The 20,309-nt window shown below is 42.9% G+C and overlaps 1 protein-coding gene across 1 annotated transcript in view; it reads right to left on the reverse strand.

Annotated features, from left to right (window-relative positions):
- Window positions 1-511: 511 nt before the first annotated feature.
- The window catches only part of LOC121930386 (killer cell lectin-like receptor subfamily B member 1A), a 25,501-nt gene continuing 5,703 nt past the window's right edge, over window positions 512-20,309 (reverse strand). Inside the window, exons 4-6 of the mRNA XM_042466618.1 lie at window positions 8,546-8,697; window positions 3,452-3,594; window positions 512-1,660 (exon numbers count right to left, since the gene is read on the reverse strand). Coding sequence (XP_042322552.1) covers window positions 1,537-1,660; window positions 3,452-3,594; window positions 8,546-8,697 — 419 coding nt within the window. The 3' untranslated portion in view covers window positions 512-1,536. The remainder of the gene's footprint in view (window positions 1,661-3,451; window positions 3,595-8,545; window positions 8,698-20,309) is intronic.

Genomic DNA, 20,309 nt, shown 5'->3' on the forward strand with positions numbered 1-20,309 from the left:
CTATCTCTCTCATGTCTTGTTCTTCCTCTCTCTGTTCTCCTTTGGAGCGATCTTTTCTCCCCCCCCCTGTACTTGGGGCTTCTGCTTCGTTGCTGCCTAAGGTCGCCTCGTCTGGCGTCACACTTATAGCATCACCAAGACCCACCTCTTGCGACACCATAGGTCTCAGATTTTAGCACTGAGATTTCTAGGGTTCTCCTGTCTTGGCAATCCTAATCAATGGCAATGTAGAAAAAATGTTGCAGGATGGGCAAAACCCAAAATACTCAAAAAGTATTTCAGGAAATATGCAACCATTGCAAATACTGTGGTCCCTCAGCAGTCAAAAAATGATGTCCCTGATATAAAATGGCAAAATCAAGGTTTGCTTTTTGGATTATTTTTGTGTGCGATACTATTTTCAAGCTGTGGATGGTTGAATCCATGGATGCAGAATCCGTTTATATGGAGGGTCGACTGTATAAGTGAAGGCAAAGGAATTCACAATATATAGATACACACACACAATCCAATCAATGCATCACTTTATTTATATTCTTCCTTTTCCCAAAGAGTGGGAATCAAGGAGGCTTACAGAATAAATACAAATAACAAGTAAAACCACATGGAACACACCAAAAGGTAAGATTAAACAACAATGACTAAAACATTTGAAACAGGAGTTGGGCAATATAATAGCAACCAATTCAAATATTTAATTGAAAAGCAACTGTTTATCTCCTTACCAATTAGCGGATAGAAATGATATAGTATTTTGTTTACAAGTATTTCAGGATATAGTATATTAACAGAAAAAGAATAGAAGAATAGTGTATAGTTAAAAAGATATAACACGAAGAAGCAGAAAAACTGAGACAACATCCAAAAGACTGTAGATGAGAAAGTAATAAATGATGTTTTGGATGTTAGGATAGAAATTAAATAATAAAATAAAATAAATGAAATCTTGATTTCTAGCCTGCCTTTCCAAAGATCAAGGCAGATAGCAGGATAGAAATGATTTAGGTCTGGTTGTTTTTGTGGATTTAATGAATTTGTGAAGATTTGTGCAAAAAAAAAAGATACATACATTCTCAACATAATGAACATTTGTGACATACATGACATTTACATAAACACTGTATTTCTCATATTCAGAATCTTAGGCATACATCTTGGATTCTGAATGTGAGAAATGCAATTTTAATTTAAAGGTCATGTATGTCATGAATGTTCATTATGTAGAGAATGTATGTAATTTCATTTTTCATACATGACTTTAGAAAATTCTTAATAATTTTGGAAAAAAGATTAAACAACCTTTAAACTGCTTACCAAACTGAAACCGTATGAAACGTTAATTTAAAAGCGTAGCTTCAAAACAGCACAGCCTAAAAGAGAAAAAACATGCAACTTGGTAGAGAAGGGAAAGCCCTTTATCCAGGTCTGTTTCTTCCCAGGCCCAGTGATATTTCTATTTGGCGAAAGAGGCTGCCAAACAAGTGAAAGAAGAGTTGTAGGTTCTCTAGGGAGGCATCTTTGGTTACGCCGCCGTATTCACTGGACCGCTTTCTTACACAAACAACGGTTCAGAGAGGTGCATCCCCTGGTGAGTACATTCCCATTGCCGAGCATGACGCAGTAATCCATGCTCATGTCATTCTCTCTGGACAATTTAGGCCTGCGGGGAAAAAGGTTGGACAGCCCTGTAAGAGAGGTGCTGTTTGGTCTCAGGAAGGCTCCATTTGCCTATTACACCTATAACAACAATAAAGAAATGGGAAATGGGTCCTGAAAAGTAAGAGATAAAAATAATAATGGTGGAGTGGAGATAGGGAGAGAAACCATGATCCAGTTTCTCCTAACACACACACACACAGAGAGCATATTTCAGAATAATGCTGTGTGTGTGCATATGCACACATGTATGCACAAAACAATGAGGCAACAATGTGAGTGTGAGTATGCACACATGCCCACAGTCCGGCTCAGGTTTCATTGTATATAATGAGTTATTATTATTACAATGTATTACTACACTACTACTACTACTACTACAGTAGGTTCTTGGTATCGGCTGGGGTTTGATTCTAGGACCCTTCATAGATACCAGAATCCATGGTGCTAAAGTCCCAGTACAGTCAGCCCCCCACATTTGCAGCTTTCACTTTGGCGGATTTGATTATTTGCGGTTTTGGTTATGTTTTCTCTTTAAGTTCTCCAGCTCAACTCTGCCAAAGGTTGACCATACAGTTGTGCTGAAGGACCTAGAAATTACTAGAGAAAAACATATATATATATATATATATATATATATATATACACACACACACACACACACACTCATTCTCTAGGCATTTGTAGGTCCTCCAGCATGATTCTATGGTCAGCCTCTAGCGGATGTTGACCACAGAGTTGCAATGCAGGACCTAAAAATTCCTAGATAGGTGTTCTCAGAGGTAAAAAGAAAAGAAAAAGAAGAAGCTTGTTTTTTATTTGTGGTGTTTCCATATTCATGGGGGTCCTTCAACCCTACTCCAGTGAATGTGGAGGGGCCACTGCATATATAATGGGGCATTATTATTATTATTATTACTACTAATAGTAGTAGTAGTACTACAGTGGGCCCTTGGTATTCACTGAGGTCTGGTTCCAGGACCACCACCCGCATATATACCAAAATCCATGGATGCTCAGATCCCATTAAATAAAACAGCATAGTAAAATGGTACCCTTTATACAAAATGGCAAAAACCAAGGTTTGCTTTTTGGAATTTCTATATTTTAAAAATATTTTCAACCCGATGTTTGACTCCGTGGATAAAACAATCCATGCTTGTATGTTTTTAGCTTTGTAATTTTTAATACTGTTTTAATTGTTTTTATATTGATGTACTGATTGTCACTTTGGATTTTGTACACTGAGTACAGTTATGTTACCCACTTTGATCTACACAGGAAAAGCGGGCTACAAATAAATGATTTATTCATTATTATTATTAGTAGTAGTAGTAGTAGTATGCCTTCCAAGAGGTTGGACAGCTACCTGCTGGTGAATTCATGCACTGAGCAGGAGGTTGGTCTGGATGGTTTCTGGGGTCCCTTCCAGGCCTACAATTCTGTGCTTCTGAAATCTGTTGCCCAATCCCCCTTTCTGCCACCTGACATCATCTGGCCTCAGAGGGAGAGAAAGGCTGGCCAGCTCCATCAGGCCTGGCCTAAAGTAAGGAGAAGAGCCCTGCGTCCAGTCCATCTGCCATGGTCTATGGAAGAACCGTTGGACTTGGTCCCCTTCCCCACCGCCATTCCCTTCTCCTTTTGTCTCATGCCTTTTTTGACCGTAAGCTTGAGTGCAGGGAAATGTCTAGTTAACTATCTATATGCTGCTCTGAGAGCCTTTCTGAGAGCGGGGGTATAATACAGTAAAGAAAGAAAGAAAGAAAACGGGGAAGGGGATAAGGAAGAGACTCACAGTCTGAGGTGCAAATAATTCCCATCAGCCCAGTGCCAGACATTGTCAGTCACGTTGTACTTCAAACCGATCCAGTAATTTCCAGATATACGCCAGTTGTACTCTTCGGTCAGCCACTTACTGGTCTCCACAAGCAGGAATTCCTGTAAGAGACAAACCCCTGTAATTTTTATAATGCCTGTTTTTGTCACTTGATCTGAGCCTTCTGTCCAGGACAACTCTAAGTCATCTGAGTATTATTATTGTTATTAAGCTTTATCTATAAAGCACTGTAAATTTACACAGCGCTGTGCATACAATCAATTAAAATACATAAACCTGCCTCTGGCGTACATTCTACGAAAATAATTACATGTAATATATATTAATACATCTTACCATTTAAGCAATAAAATATAGCAGACAACAAATTAAAATAACATTGGAAGCAAATATGTGGGATAACAGGTGTGTTTTTACACATTACGTTGTCCTAATCGTTCCATTATTTGCAAATTTGTACTGGAAATGGTGCGTCTTACGTGCGTTGTGTGCTGTAAGTCCTTTCTGACATATGGCATCCTTAAGGAAACCTTTCACAGGGTTTTCCTGACAAGATTTGGTCAGAGGAGGTCCCATGAGGCTGAGAGCATGTGACTTGCCCAAGGGGTTTTCACGGCCAAGCAGGACTCGAACCCTGGCCTCCAGAGTCATAGTCCAATGCTCAAACTACCTTAATTTGACTATAAATTATCAGGAGATTGTGACTGTATAGTGATGTCTCCAAGGTTATCTCTGCACAATTGCAGCAGTGTTGATTTAGCTGTCATAATAATAATAATAATAATTTTTATTTTTACCCCGCCTTTCCATGGAGATGATCAAGGCGGCTTACAAAGGTTAAAAACATTACAATTCAGGATAAAACAGTTACAATGTAAGGTTAAAAACATTGGTACAAGGAATAGGAACAGGAATCAATAAAATACACATGTCAAGGGCAAGAAAAAGGGACAATTCAATTTACGATAGTCCGGGGTCAAAAGGAAAAGGACAAGGGGCAGAGAAAGAACAATTAACTAAGGTGGGAAGGCCAACCGAAATAAATGCGTTTTTAAATTTTTCTTAAAAGAAGCTAATGAAGCGGCGGAGCGGAGCTCTACAGGGAGCTTACTCCAAAGAGAAAGGGCAGCGATGGCAAAAGCCCTCTGTGAGGTCTTCACAAAATGTGACCTAGGGACCTCCAACAAATTTGTCCTGGATGTTCTAAGAGTGCGGGGCAGATTATATGGGGAGAGGTGGTCCTCCAGGTACCCTGGGCCCGAGCCATTTAGGGCTTTATAGGTCAAAACCAACACCTTGTATTGAGGTCGGAAGCGAATAGGCAGCCAGTGAAGATCTTTTAAAATGGGTGTTATATGGTCCAACCTGGAGCTACCAGCGACCAGTCTAGCTGCCATATTCTGCACCAATTGCAGCTTCCGACTTTGGTACAAGGGTTGCCCCATGTAGAGTGCATTGCAGAAGTCCAATCGAGAGGTTACCAAAGCATGTACAACAGTTTCAAGGTCCCTACGGTCCAGGTAGGGACGCAGCTGGCATATCAGCAGAAGCTGATAACAAGCACTCCTAACCGTCGCATCCACCTGAGATGTCAACTGGAGCGACGAGTCAAGGAGTACTCCCAAGCTGTGCACCGAGTCCTTCAAGGGGAGCGTGACCCCATTCAGGACAAATCTCACCACCCGGAACTGGGGAACCTATCACCAGTACTTCCATTTTCCCTGGATTCACACTGAGTTTGTTCTCCCTCATCCAGCCCATTACCGATGCCAAGCAGGCATCTAGAGGAGAGATGCCGTCCTTAGTTACTGCATCAGTTGGAGACACAGAGAAAACTATTTGTGTGTCATCAGCGTACTGATAACACCGCGCCCCGTATTGGTTCCATCGTGTGGAATTCTGGGATTTGTAGTATGGCAAGGGACTTGGAATTCTCTATAAAGCACTATCATTTTTCTAGCTAAGACTGCAATGTACCCCTTCACCAAACTACAGATCCCAGGGTTCCATAGGCTAAGGATGCAAATGTCAACCCACTACAGGCTGAGCCTCCCTTAGCTAGAATTCCGAAATCTATTCCAAAACCTAAAACTGTCCACCTGGGTGGCTGAGATTGTGTCATTTCAGATGTGTGCAAACTTTGTTTCATTCATAAAATTATATTAAAATATTGTGTATAAAATGACCTGCCAGGTAAGTCTATAAGGTGTGTACAGATCCTAAATGAATTTTGTGTTAAGACTTGGGTGCCCTCTCCAAGGTGTCACATTATGTGTATGCAAATGTTCCAAAATTAAAAAAAAAATCCAAAATCCAAAACACTTCTGGTCCTAAGCATTTTGGATAAGGAAGACTCTAGCTGTATGAAGCAAAAGAAAGAAAGAAAGAAAGAAAGAAAGAAAGAAAGAAAGAAAGAAAGGGGACTTTGTGTTGGGCTTACTTAGAAAATGAAGTGAATTAAAATTGCCAATAACATGCTCCTCTTATAAAAGATTTATAATACAACCATTCTTGGAAATAATAATGTTCTGGCCTCCATATTTGAAAAAAGAATATTGTAGAAGTGGAAAAACTATGAGAAAACCTGTATTCAGTGGGTTCTTGGTGTCCACTGGGGTTTGGTTTCAGGAGCCTCTGTGGATACCAAAATCTATGGATGTTCACCTCCCATTAAATACAATAGCATACTAATGGTGTCTCTTATATAAAATGACAAAATCAAAGTTTGCTTGTTGGAATTTATATTTTTTGAATATTTTCAAGCCATGGATGCTTAAATCCATGGATAAAGAATCCATAGATATGGAGGGCCAACAGTATCTACCAAAATGATCAAATTCCCTATCTGGAAAGGTTATAATAATGCTTTGGGCTGATTGTCTTAGGGAGAAAAAAACAGGAAAAAAGTGATAAAGCGATATGAACATATGGAAATAGGATAGTTGAAAGGCTGCCTCCTCCTGTATGACCTTGCCCAAAATATGAGATCCTCAGGGACCCTGGGGCATGAGTAGGGCTGCAGCTACACTGCAGAGTTAATGCAGTTTGACACCACATTAATTGCCATGGCTCAATGCTATGGAATTCTGGGATTTGTAGTTTTGTGAACTATTGAGCCTTCTATGTCAGAAGGCTTTGGTGCCACAACAGACTACAAGCCCCTGCATTCCATAGGATTGATCATTATGTAGAGTTGGTTAAGAACACAAAGGCCATCAAGTCCAATTCCCTGTCATATTCTCTTGCCTTTCTCACACAGCACAATTATTGCTGTGATACCATTTTAGCTGCCATGGCTCCATCCAGGCCTCACCTGGAATAATCCTGTATCCAGTTCTGGACATCACAATTCAAAAAAAGATGTTAACAAGTTGCAAGTTGCAGCTGTTCAAAGGAGGGCAACGAAATGGTGGAAGGTCTGGAAACCATGCCTGATGAGGAGACACTTAGGGAGCTGGGTATGTTTAGCCTGGGAACATAAGGTGATATGATAGCCCTTTTTAAAGATTTGAAGGGTGTCATATTGAGAGTGGAACAAGCTTATTGTCTGCTGCTCCAGAGAAGAGCGTCTGGAAACAACCAAGCCTTCTGAGGAGCTGCTTAGGGAGCAGGATGTGTTTAGCCCTGGAGAAGAGAAGGTTAAGGGGGGATAGGATAGCCATGTTTAAGCATTTCAAAGGATTTCATATTGAGAATATAGCAAGCTGGTTTTCTGCTGCTCCAGAGACAAGGACATGGAGCAATGGGTTCAAACTCAAGGAAAAGAGATTCCAGCTCAACATTAGGATGAACTTCCTGACAGTAAGGGCTGTTCGACAGTGTGACACCATTCCTTGGAAAGTGGTGGGGTCTCCTTCTTTGGAGGTCTTTAAAGAGAGGCTGGGTGGCTAGCTGTTGGGATGCTTGATTGTGAGTTCCTGCATGGCAGAATGGCATTTGACTGGATGGCCCTTGGGGTCTCTTCCAGCTCTATGGAGTTTATGACACGGGAGGGATCCCATGCAAAAAGGAGATTTAAAGTGAAAAATATCAGCGAAAGCAGATTTATTATCAGACGATGTTCAGGTTAACCCATCATTTATCCAGACAAAAAGTAGATTTTCAATTGATTTTCAAATGACGTTGCTGTTAAGATGCATTAATGCGACATTAACTCGGCTAGAAAGTAGACAAAACACGATTCCTTTTACTTCCAGAAAATCCCGAAAGTAAATATAATCAAGTTTTGTCAACTTTCTAGCTGGTTTAATGTTGCGTTAATCCAGATGTGTCTGAAAATCAATCACGCTTTTGCATGTCTTCTTTCGGGTTTATTTCAGGTTTTAATTCGGAAAGAAAGAAAAGAAAAAAGTGCCTTTTGAGAACAGAGTGTGCATCTTCAGTCAGCCTCAGGTGGAGGATATTGTTCTCTACTTGTTAGTTTGTCCATTGTACAGCAACCCTAAAAATAAATTGTTAACACCTTGCTGACAAACAAAAGTGGGAGCGCTACTGTTGATTCGGTCCCATTCCTTTTCAGTGATACCAATGATTATGTTACACACAGAGTGGCTCTTTTTGCCACGGCTGCAAAAAAGATTAGGATGAGAGAGCTGAAGAAAATTGCCATAAATTGCCATGGAGACGCCAAGTATTAATTAGATTTCATGATTCTATTATATATGTTTACTAATATCCAGGAAAGATGTCTCTTTTTCCTTTTGTCCTTTTTAACAGTTAACTATTTTAACTGCACACTAAATGTTGGGACACTTTTTGTCCTCTGTATTCTGTGCCTTTTGTTTTAAATGTTTTATGCTTTTTGATAAGCTCTTTTTGTCATGGCCTTTGGCTAGGACAATAAAACTTGACTTGACTTGGGTTTTAATTCCCATTTTAGATCCCGTTTCTGCACAGGATGCCTCCTGTGTAATAAACTTTGATGTTTCTATGATTCTACCCTACATCACCCTGGGATTTGCAGTTTTAGAAGGCGCTACTAGATTCCCTTGCATTCATTCAAGGTCTAATCCTACATCATGCCAAAGAGAGAAACTGAAAAAGTTTTTTCACCATTTCTGCTTCTGTTCTTGCTATCAGAAAACTGGCTCCGTAGGACTCGCAATGCTCAATGCATTTCTCCCAGTGCATCTTCTCGGCGGTGCCCAGGTAGCAGGAGTCAGCCAACTGCATCCAGCTGTTGTGGCAGGGTTTACATGCTGAGGCTGGGAAGAGAAAGCATAGGGTTGAAGGGGGCTCCTTGCCCCCCAATTCCCACCCACCTTCCCTCCATCCCCAGCAACCCCTCGGCCCCACAGCCCTTCCCCAACACTGATGCAATAGGATCAGCTCTTCAAGAATGAGTCCTTCGATTTGATCCATCAGTGGCCAAGATCTGACACTGAAGCTGCCTACTGCAAATCTCCACATGAGAAACCATGGTACAAAACCTTTGGACTGAATGGGGAAATTGTGTGTGCCATTCAACCAAGCCACCGCATGTAGAAATGGCTGTTGTTGTTGTTGTTGGGTGCCTTCAAGTCACTTCCAGCTTATGCTGACCCTAGGTGAAACTCCATGGGCAGTGAGTTCCACAGTTGGGGTGCTGCTACAGAGAAAGCCCTGTTATATATACATAACCCCTAATTTCACAAGGTATTGGGACACAGAACAGATCCTCCACAGGATTCAAATTTCAGGTATATGGGACGAGAAGGTCTTTCATTTTCATTGTTGTGTGCCTTCAAGTCGTTTCCAACTTATGGCAAGCCTTTCATCGGGTTTTCTTGGCAAGATTTCTTTAGAGGAGGTTTACCATTGCCTTCCTCTGAGGCTGAGGCTGAGAGTGTGTGACTTGCCCAAGGTCACTCAGTGGGTTTCATAGCCAAGTGGAGAATCAAACCATGTTCTCCAGAGTTGTGGTCCACCACTCAAATCATTACACCACACTGGCTCTCTATAGAAATGTATAGCATCCAATTAATTCCCATGCACAAGGTCCAGCCATCTGCAAGGCACCTGCACAGCCACACACCATTCACATCTGTGTGCAAGGGTAACAAATATACAACTGGCTAACCTTGAACTCAACCTAGACAATGAGGAAATGGAAATAATAAAGGAGTCCCCATACCTTGGATAAACATTGATCAGAATGGAGAATTGCAGTCAAGAAATCAGGAGAAGACTGGGACTTGGAAGGGCAGCTACAAAAAAACTAGATAAGATCCTAAAGAGTAAAGCTATATGACTGAGCACGAAAGTGAGACTCATCCAACAGCAATAGCAGCTTCATTTATATACTGCTTCATACTGCATTAAGCAATCTTCAAAAGGTTTACTACTGCAAGCTCATTGGTATTCCCCATCACTATGTATGGATCCAAGAGCTAGACAGTTCAGATGGCAGATAAGAGTCTTGCATATGTTCTCCTAAAGCAGGAGTAGGCAACTTTTTTGAGCCGGGGGCCAGGTTGCTTAAATAAATAAATAAACCGGGACAAATGTAGGACAACATTTTCAAATGGTGGACACTTTTTTTAAAACAAGTGGAGGACACACAAAAAAATTGCTGATTTTTTAAAAAAATGTTAATATAAATGCATGTTTCTGAGGCGTCTATAGACAATTGCCCCCCTTGCTCCTGCGCACAAGAGGCCAAAGGCCCCGGCAGCAATCAGCGGCAGGACCGGACTGGGGCGGTCCCAAGGCCTCGCTGGGCCGCATCCGGCCTGCAGGCCACAGGTTGCCTACCCCTGTCCTAAAGCAATGGTTAGTGGTCCAATGAGGAATGGCTGCCCTCAGTGCAAGGTCATTGTTGTTGTTAGTTACCCTCAGGTCAACCTCAACTCACATCTGCCTTCCACCTTCCCCAGCATCATTGCCTTTTGTAATGAGTCCTGCCTTCTCAAGTATAACAGCCTCGGTTTCATCATCTTGGCTTCTATGGTAATTTCTGGTTTGATCTGTTCAAAGACCCATTGTTTGTCTTCTTGGCCATCCATGCAATATTCCCAGCACTTTTCTCTAGCACCACATGTCAAATGAGTCTATTTTCTTCATATCCTCTTTCTTCACTGATCAGTTCTTGCGTCTGTACATAGTGATAGGGAATACAATGGCTTGGACAATTCTAATTTTAGATGTGTATATCTTTAGGATATTGTTTAGTTCTTTCATGGCTGCCTTTCCCATTCCCAGTCTTCTTCTTATTTCCTGACTTCAGACTCAGTGTTCAATCCAAAACAAACAAACAGCTTCATTTATACCACTTCATAGTGAACTAACAATGTCGTCTAGGGACTCATTTTAGCAACCACCTTGCAAGCATGCAAGCCTGAGTCAAGCTTGAACCCTTTCGCTGGTATTGAACTCGCAACCTTATGGTTTTGAGTGAGTGGCTGCAGTATAGGCATTTAACCACTGCACCACCAGGGCTCAATCAATCCACCCTATCTTTCCCTAAATCTGAGTTTAAAAACTCACCTTTTGATCTGAATTTTCTAGGAATAGCCAAAGCAGTCCAGAGTGACACTGGGGGACTGTTTACACCAGGGGTAAGCATCCTTTTTGAGCCGGGGGCCGGGTTGCTGTCCCTAGGACAACTGGGGGGCCAAAGCCAAAAAATAAATAACTAAATAATTTTTAAAAAATTTAAATAAATAAATAAACCAGGACAAATGTAGGACAACATTTTGAACAGAATGGATCCTTACTTAGAAAAGGGGAGGGAACAAAAAAAAAATTTGCTGATTTTTTTTAAAAATGTTAATATAAATACATGTTTCTGAGGCGTCTATAGACAATTGCCCCTCTTGCCCATGTGTGCGAGAGGCCAAAGGCCCCGGCAGCAATCAGTGGCAGGACCAGGCTGGGGCCGGACCCAAGGCCTTGCCGGGCTGCATCCGGCCCGCGGGCCACAGGTTGCCTACCCCTGGTTTACACAGTTTCCCACTGGGACACCCGGTTTTGCCGCCTCTGGCACAAATTGCTCACTCTGAAGTCACAAGGTGCCCAGCCATGTGTTCCCCGTTTCTAACCTCAGAGGGAGTGAACTGCGCCAGCTGGGCGGCATGCTGGGATGTGTGTGTGGACATCTACCTGGCCTTGCTCTCAGGGACGTAGCCAGGATTTTAGGAAGAGGGGGGGTCCAGACTAAGTGCCACCATTATAATGGGGCTTGGGTGTGGCAGGGCAGCAGTACACATCATTCATTTTTCTAATGGAAGGGGGGTCCAGCTATGTCCCTGAACAATGTAATGCTTATGTCAAAGTTATTATCTTCCAAGGCCTACAATTCTGTGCTTCTGAAATCTGTTGCCCCATCCCCCTTTCTGCCACTCCTGACCTCATCTGGGCCTCAGAGGGAAGAGAAGGCTGGCCAGCTCCATCAGGGCCTGGCCTAAAGAAGGAGAAGAGCCCTGCGTCCAGTCCATCTGCCATGGTTATGGAAGAACCGTTGGACTTGGGTCCCCTTCCCCACCGCATTCCCTTCTCCTTTTGTCTCATGCCTTTTTGACCGTAAGCTTGAGTGCAGGAAATGTCTAGTTACATCTTATGCTGCTCTGAGAGCCTTTCTGGAGCCGGTGGGTATATACAGTAAAGAAAGAAAGAAAGAAAACGGGGAAGGGGCAGGAAGAGACTCACAGCTGAGGTGCATAATTCCCATCACCAGTGCCATGACTTGTCAGTCACGTTGTACTTCAAACCGATCCAGTAATTTCAGATATACGCCGTTGTACTCTTCGTCAGCACTTATGTCTCCACAAGCAGGATTCCGTAAGAGACAAACCCCTGTAATTTTAAATGCTGTTTTGTCCTTGTCTGGAGCCTTCTGTCCAGGACAACTCTAAGTATCTGAGTATATTATTGTTATTACGCTTTATCTTAAGCTGTAAATTTAACACAGCGCTTGGCATACAACAAGTAAAATACAAAATAAAACCTGCCTCGGCGTACATTCTACGAAAACTAATTACATGTTAATTATATATTATACATCTCCATTAAGCAATAAATATAGCAGACAACAAATTAAAACCATAAATTGGAAGAAATTGTTGGTAACAGGTGTGTTTTTCCACATTACGTGTCTATCTTCCATTGTCAAATTGCTACTGGAAATGGTGCGCTCGTGCGTGTTATTCTACGCCTTTCTGACATATGATTAACAGTCGTTACCTTATTTTCTGTCATGCCCCTAAAGCAAGAAAAAAACATTTCGGTGGCTGTAAATGTACATTGTCTAATTTTATAAGTACTGGAAAGAGTCGCGCCCCCTGGGGGCCGCCTATTTGGAAAGCTCCTTAGGAAACCTTCACAGGGTTTCCTGACAAGATTTGGTCCGAGGAGGTCCCATGAGGCTGAGAGCATGTGACTTGCCCAAGGGGTTTTCACGGCCAAGCAGGACCCGAACCCTGGCCTCCCGAGTCATAGTCCAATGCCTCAAAACTACTTAATTGTCTATAAATTATCAAGAGATGTGATTGTATAGTGATGTCTCCAAGGTTATCTCTGCCACAATTGCCAGCAGTGTGTTTAGTGTCAGGAATAAGAAAAATAATAATTTTATTTTTACCCCGCCTTCCATGGAGATGTCAAGGGCGGCTTTACAAAGTTTAAAAAACATTACAATCAGGATAAAACAGTAACAATATAAGGTTAAAAACATTGGTACACGGAATAGGAACGGAATCAATCAAGAATACACATGCAAGGGCAAGAAAAAGGGACAATTCAATTACGATTAGTCCGGGTCAAAGGAAAAGGACAAGGGGCAGAGAAAGAACAATTAACTAAGGTGGGAAGGCCAACCGAAATAATGCGTTTTAAATTTTTTAAAAGAAGTCATGAAGCCGCGGAGCGGAGCTCTACAGGGAGCTTTTACTCCAAAGGAAAGGGCAGCGATGGCAAAAGCCCTCTGTGAGGTCTTCACAAATGTGACCTAGGGACCTCCAACAAATTTGTCCTGGATTTTGGTTCAGAGAGTGGGCGGGGCAGCAGATTATATGGGGAGCAGGTGGTCCTCCAGGGTCCCTGGGGCCCGAGCCTTTAGGGCTTTATAGGTCAAAACCAACACCTTGTATTGAGGTCGGAAGCGAATAGGCAGCAGTGAAGATCTTTTAAAATGGGTGTTTATGGTCCAACCTGGAGTACCCCAGCGACCGTCTAGCTGCCATATTCTGCACCAATTGCAGCTTCCGACGTTTGGTCAAGGTTGCCCCATGTAGAGTGCATTGCAGAAGTTCCAATCGAGAGGTTACCAAAGCATGTACAACAGTTTTCAAGGTCCCTACGGTCCCGGTAGGGACGCTAGCTGGCATATCAGCAGAAAGCTGATACAAGCACTCCTGAACGTCGCGCTCCACCTGAGATGTCAAACTGGAGTCGACGACTGTCAGAGACTCCCAAGCTGCGCACGAGTCCTTCAAGGGTGAGCGTGACCCCCTTCAGGAAAATCTCACACCCGTGAACTGGAACCTATCACCCAGTACTTCCATTTTCCTGGATTCACACTGAGTTTGTTCTCCCTCATCCCAGCCCATTCCGATGCCAAGCACGGCATCTAGAGGAGAGATGCCGTCCTAGTTACTGCACAGTGGCACACAAGAGAAAACTATTTGTGTGTCATCAGGTACTGATAACACGCGCCCCCCGTTTGGTTCCATCGTGTGGATTCTGGATTGTTAGTATTTGCAAGGACTTGGAATTCTCTATAAAGCACTATCATTTTTCTAGCTAAGACTGCAATGTAGCCCCTTCACAAAACTACAGAATCCCCGGGTTCCATCGGCTAAGGATGCCAATGTCAACCCACTACAGGTGCGGCCTGCCCTAGCTAGAATTCCGAATCTATTCCAAAACTAAAAACTGTCCACTGGTTGGCTGAGATGTGTCATTTCAGATGTGTGCAAACGTTGTTGTCATCATAACAATTTATTAAAATCTTGTGTATAAAATGACTGCCAGGTACGTCTATTATGTGGTACAGATTCCTAAAAGTGATTTTTGTGTAAGACTTGGGTGCCCTCCAATGTGTCACATTATGTGTATGCAAATGTTCCAAAATTAAAAAAAAAAATCCAAAATCCAAAACATCTTCGGTCCTAAGCATTTTGGCTAAGGAAGACTCTAGCGTATGAAGCAAACGATGAGCAAAGAAAGACAAGAAAGAAAGAAAGGGGACTTTGTGTTGGCTTACTTAGAAAATTAACTGAATTAAATGCCAATAACATGCTCTCTTATAAAAGAGTTTAATACAACCATTTCTGGAAATAATATGTTCTGGCCTCCATATTGAAAAAAAGAATATTGTAGAAGTGGAAAAACTATGAGAAAACCTGTATTCAGTGGGTTCTTGGGTCCACTGTGGTTTGGTTTCAGGGCCTCTGTGGTACCAAAATCTATGGATGTTCACCTCCCATTAAAATACAATAGCATACTAATGTGCTCTTATTCTAAATGCCAAAATCAAAGTTTGCTTGTTGGATTATATTTTGAATATTTCAAGCCCTGGATGCTGTAAATCCAGACTAAAGAATCCATAGATATGGAGGGCCAACAAGTATCCTACCAATGATCAAATTCCCTCTCTGGAAGGTTCTATAATGCTTGGGGCTGTTGTCTTAGGGAGAAAAAAACAGGAAAAAAGTGATAAAGCGCTTTGAACATATGGAAATAGGATAGTTGAAAGGCTGCCGCCTACCTGTATGACTGCCCAAAATTGAGATCTCCGGGACCCTGGGGCATGAGTTGGCTGCAGCTACACTGCAGAGTTAATGCGTTTGACACAACCTTAATTGCCATGGCTCAATCTATGGATTCGCTGGGATTGTGTTTTGTGACTATTGAGCCTTTATGTCAGAAGCTTTGTGCCACAAACAGACTACAAGCCCCTGCATTCCATAGGATTGCTCATTATGTAGATTTGGTTAAGAAAAAAAGGCCATCAGTTCCAATTCCTGTCATATTCTCTTGCCTTTCTCACACAGCACCACTTATTGCTGTGATAGCCATTTGAGCTGCCATGGCTCCATGTCCAGGCCTCACCCTGGAATAATCCTGTATCCAGTTTCTGGAGCATCACACATTCAAAAAAGAGTTAACAAGTTGCAAGTTTGCAGCTGTTCAACGGAGGGCAACGAATGGTGGAAGGTCTTGGAAAACCATGCCTGATTGGGAGACACTTAGGGAGCGGGGTTTTTAGCCTGGGAACCTAAGGTGATATGATAGCCCTGTTTAAGATTTGAAAGGGGGTGTCATGATGAGAGTGGAACAAGCTATGTCGGCTGCTCCACGAGATAGCGTCTGGAAACAACCAAGCCTTCTGAGGAGCTGGCTTAGGGAGCAGGATGGGTTTAGCCCTGGAGAAGAGAAGGTTAAGGGGGGATAGGATGCCATGTTTAAGCATTTTCAAAGGATTTCATATGAGAAATATAGCAAGCTGTTTTCTGCTGCTCCAGAGACAAAGGACATGGAGCAAGGGTTCAAACTCAAGGAAAAGAGTTCATTATCAACATTAGGATGAACTCTGACGTAAGGCGGTTCACAGTGTGACACCATTCCTTGGAAAGTTGTGGGGTCTCCTTCTTTGGATGGTCTTTAAGAGAGGCTGGGTGGCTAGTGTGGGATGCTTGATTTGTTAGTTCTGCCTGGCCAGAATGGCTGTGATGGATGGCCCTTGGGGTCTCTTCCAGCTCTATTGGAGTTTATACCGGGAGGGATCCCATGCAAAAAGGAGATTTAAAGTGAAAAATATCAGCGAAAGCAGATTTTTATCAGAGATGTTGGTTAACCCATCATTTATCCAGACAAAAAGTAGATTTTCAATTGATTTTCAAATGACGTTGCTGTTAAGATGCATTAATGACATTAACTCGCTAGAACGTAGACCAAAACACGCTTCTTTTACTTCCAGAAAATCCCGAAGTAAAAATAATCCAGTTTTGTCGACTTTCTGCTGGTTTAATGTTGGTTAGATCCAGATGTGTCTGAAATCAATCAGCTTTTTGCATGTCTTCTTTCGGGTTTATTTCAGGTTTTAATTCGGAGAAAAAGAAAAGAAAAAAGTGCCTTTGAAGAACAGGGTGTGCATCTTCAGTCAGCCTCAGGTGGAGCGTATGTTCTCTACTTGTTAGTTTGTCCATTGTACGCAACCCTAAAAATTAAAATTGTTAACACTTGCTGACAAACAAAAGTGGGGAGCGCTACTGTTGATTCGGTCCCATTCCTTTTGAGTGATACCAATGATTATGTTACACAAGAGTGGCTCTTTTTGCCACGGCTGCAAAAAAGATTAGAAGGAGCGCTGAAGAGAAAATTGCCCTAATTGTTCATGGAGACGCCAAGTTTAATTAGATTTTCATGATATATTATATATGTTTACTAATATCCAGGAAAGATGTCTCTTTTCCTTTTGTCCTTTTTAACAGTTAACTAGTTTAACTGCCACCTAAATGTTGGACACTTTTGTCCTCTGTTTTCTGTGCCTTTTGTTTAAATGTTTATGTTTTTGATAAGCTCTTTTTGTCATGCCTTTGGCTAGGACAATAAAACTTGACTTGACTTGGGTTTTGTTTTAATTCCCATTTTGAGATCCCGTTTCTGCACAGGATTGCCTCTGTGTAATAACCTTGATGTTTCTATGATTTACCCTACATCACCCTGGGTTTGCAGTTTTCAAAGGCGCTACTAGATTCCCTTGCATTTCATTCCAGTGTCAATCCTACATCATGCAAAGAGAGAAACTGAAAAAGTTTTTCACCATTTCTGCTTCTTCTTGCTATCAGAAACTGGCTCCGTTAGGACTCGCAATGCCTCAATGCCTTTCTCCCAGTGCATTTCTCGGCGGTTGCCCAGGTCAGGAGTCAGCCAACTGGCATCCAGCTGTTGTGCAGGTTTGACATGCTGAGGCTGGAAGAGAAAGCATAGGGTTGAAGGGGGCTCCTTGCCCCCCATTCCCACCCACCTTTCCCTCCATCCCCAGCAACCCCGCGTCCCCACGCCCTTCCCCAAACTGATGCAATGGATGCAGCTCTTCAAGAATGAGTCCTTCGATTTGATGCCATCAGTGGCCAAGATCTGACACTGAAGCTGCCTACTGGCAAATCTCCAACATGAGGAAACCATGTGTACAAAACCTTGGACGAATGGGGGGAAATTGTGTGTGCCATTCAACCAGCACCGCATGTAGAAATGGCTGTTGTTGTTGTTGTTGGTGCCTTCACGTCACTTCCAGCTTATGCTGACCCCTAGGTGAAACTCCATGGGCAGTGAGTTCCACAGTGGGTGGGTGCTGCTACAGAGAAAGCCCTGTTAATATACATAACCCCTAATTTCACAAGGTATTGGGCCACAGAACAGATCCTCCACCGGATTCAAATTTCCGGTATATGACGAGAGGTCTGTTCATTTTCATGTTGTGTGCCTTCAAGTCGTTTCCAACTTATGGCAAGCCTTTCCTCGGGTTTTTCTTGCAAGATTTCTTTGAGAGGTTTCCCCTTGCCTTCCTCTGGGCTGAGGCTGAGAGTGTGTGACTGCCCAGGTCACTCAGTGGGTTTCATCGCCAGGGAGAATCAAACCATGTTCTCCAGCGTTGTGGTCCAACACTCAAATCATTAACCCCACACTGGCTCTTATAGACAATGTATAGCATCACTAATTCCCATGCCACAAGTCCAGCCATCTGCAAGCACCTGACACGCCACCACCTTTCACAGCTGTGTGCAAGGGTAAACAAATATACAAAGGCTAACCTTGAACTACCTGACAATGAGGAAATGGAAAGAAAATAAAGTAGTCCCCATACTTGGATAAACATGATCAGAATGGAGAATTGCAGTCAAGAAAATCAGGAGAAGATGGGGACTTGGAAGGCAGCTACAAAAAACTAGATAAGATCCTAAAGAGTAAAGCTATATACTGACACGAAAGTGAGTCATCCAACAGCAATAGCAGCTTCATTTATATACTGCCTTCATACTGCATTAAGCATCTTCAAAAGGTTTACTACTGGAAGTCCATTGGTATTCCCACACACTTGTATGGATCTCAGAGCTAAGACAGTTCAGATGGCAGATAAGAGTCTTGCATCTGTTCTCCTAAAGCAGGAGTACGGCATTTTTTTGGCCAGGGGGCCAGGTTGCTTAAATAAATAAATAAACCGGGACAATGTTAGGACAAAACATTTTCAAATGGTGGACATTTTTTTTTAAAACAAGTGGAGGGACACACAAAAAATTGCTGATTTTTAAAAAAATGTCTATAAATGCATGTTTCTGAGGCGTCTATAGACAATGCCCCCCTTGCTCCTGCCCACAGAGGCCACAGGCCCCGGCAGCATCAGCGGCCAGGGACCGGAACTGGGGCGGTCCAAGGCCTCGTGGCCGCATCCGGCCTGCAGGCCAATGGTTGCCTACCCTGTCCTAAAGCAATGGTTAGTGGCCAATGCAGGAATGGCTGCCCTCAGTGCAAGGTCATTGTTGTGTTAGTTACCCCAGGTCAACCTCAACTCACATCTGCCTTCAACTTCCCCAGACTCATTGCCTTTTGTATGAGTCCTGCCTTTCAAGTATAACAGCCTCGGTTTATCATCTTGGCTTCATGGTATTCTGGTTTGATCTGTTTCAAGACCCATTGTTTGTCTTCTTGGCCATCATGCCAATATTCCCAGCACTTTTCTCTAGCCCACATGTCAAATGAGTCTATTTGTCTTCATATCCTCTTTCTTCACTGATCAGTCTTGCGTCTGTACATAGTGATAGGGAATACAATGGCTTGGACAATTCTAATTTTGATGTTGTTATCTTTAGGATATTGTTTAGTTCTTTCATGGCTGCCTTTCCCATTCCCAGTCTTCTTCTTATTTCCTGACTTCAGACTCAGTGTTCAATCCAAAACAAACAAACAGCTTCATTTATACCACTTCATCGTGAACTAACAATGTCGTTAGGGAATCGCTTTTAGCAACCACCTTGCAAGCATGCAAGCCTGAGTCAAGCTTGAAACCCTTTCGTGGATTGAACTCGCAACCTTCGTGTTTTGAGTGAGTGGCTGCAGTATAGGCATTTAAACACTGCACCACCAGGGCTCAATCCATCCCCCCTATCTTTCCCTAAATCTGAGTTTAAAAATCACTTTTGATCTGAATTTTCTAGGAATAGCCAAGCAGTCCAGAGTGGACACTGGTGACTGTTTACACCAGGGGAAGCATCCTTTTTGAGCCGGGGGTCCGGGTTGCTTGCTGCCCTAGGAACAACGGGGGGCCAAAGCCAAAAAAATAACTAACTAAATAATTTTTAAAAATTTAAGTAATAATAAAAACCAGGGACAATGTGGGACAACTTTCAAATGATGGACACTTTTTTTAAAAAGTGGGACACACTAAAAAAATTTGCTGATTTTTTTTAAAAATGTTAATATAAATAATGTTTCTGAGGCGTCTATAGACATTGCCCCTTGCCCTGGTGTGCGAGAGGCCAAAGGCCCCGGCAGAATCGGTTGGCAGGACCAGGCTGGGGGCTGGTCCCAGAGCCTTGCCGGGCCACATCCGGCCCGCGGGCCACAGGTTGCCTACCCCTGGTTTACACACGCTTCCCACTGGGACACCCGGTTTTTGCCGCCTCTGGCACAAATGCTCAACTCTGAAGTCAACAAAGGTGCCCAGCCGTGTGTCCCCGTTTCTAACCTCAGAGGGAGTGAACTGCGCCAGCTGGGCGGCATGCTGGGATGCGTGTGTGGACATCTACCTGGCCTGCTCGGGGGGGGGGTAGAGATAAAGAGAGAAGAACCTGCAGAGCTCTGGGGCCAGCGAACCACTCTCGGGAGCCACAGTACTGTC

The sequence above is a fragment of the Sceloporus undulatus genome, chromosome 5, assembly GCF_019175285.1.
Source record: "Sceloporus undulatus isolate JIND9_A2432 ecotype Alabama chromosome 5, SceUnd_v1.1, whole genome shotgun sequence".
NCBI classification, from domain to species: Eukaryota; Metazoa; Chordata; class Lepidosauria; order Squamata; family Phrynosomatidae; genus Sceloporus; species Sceloporus undulatus.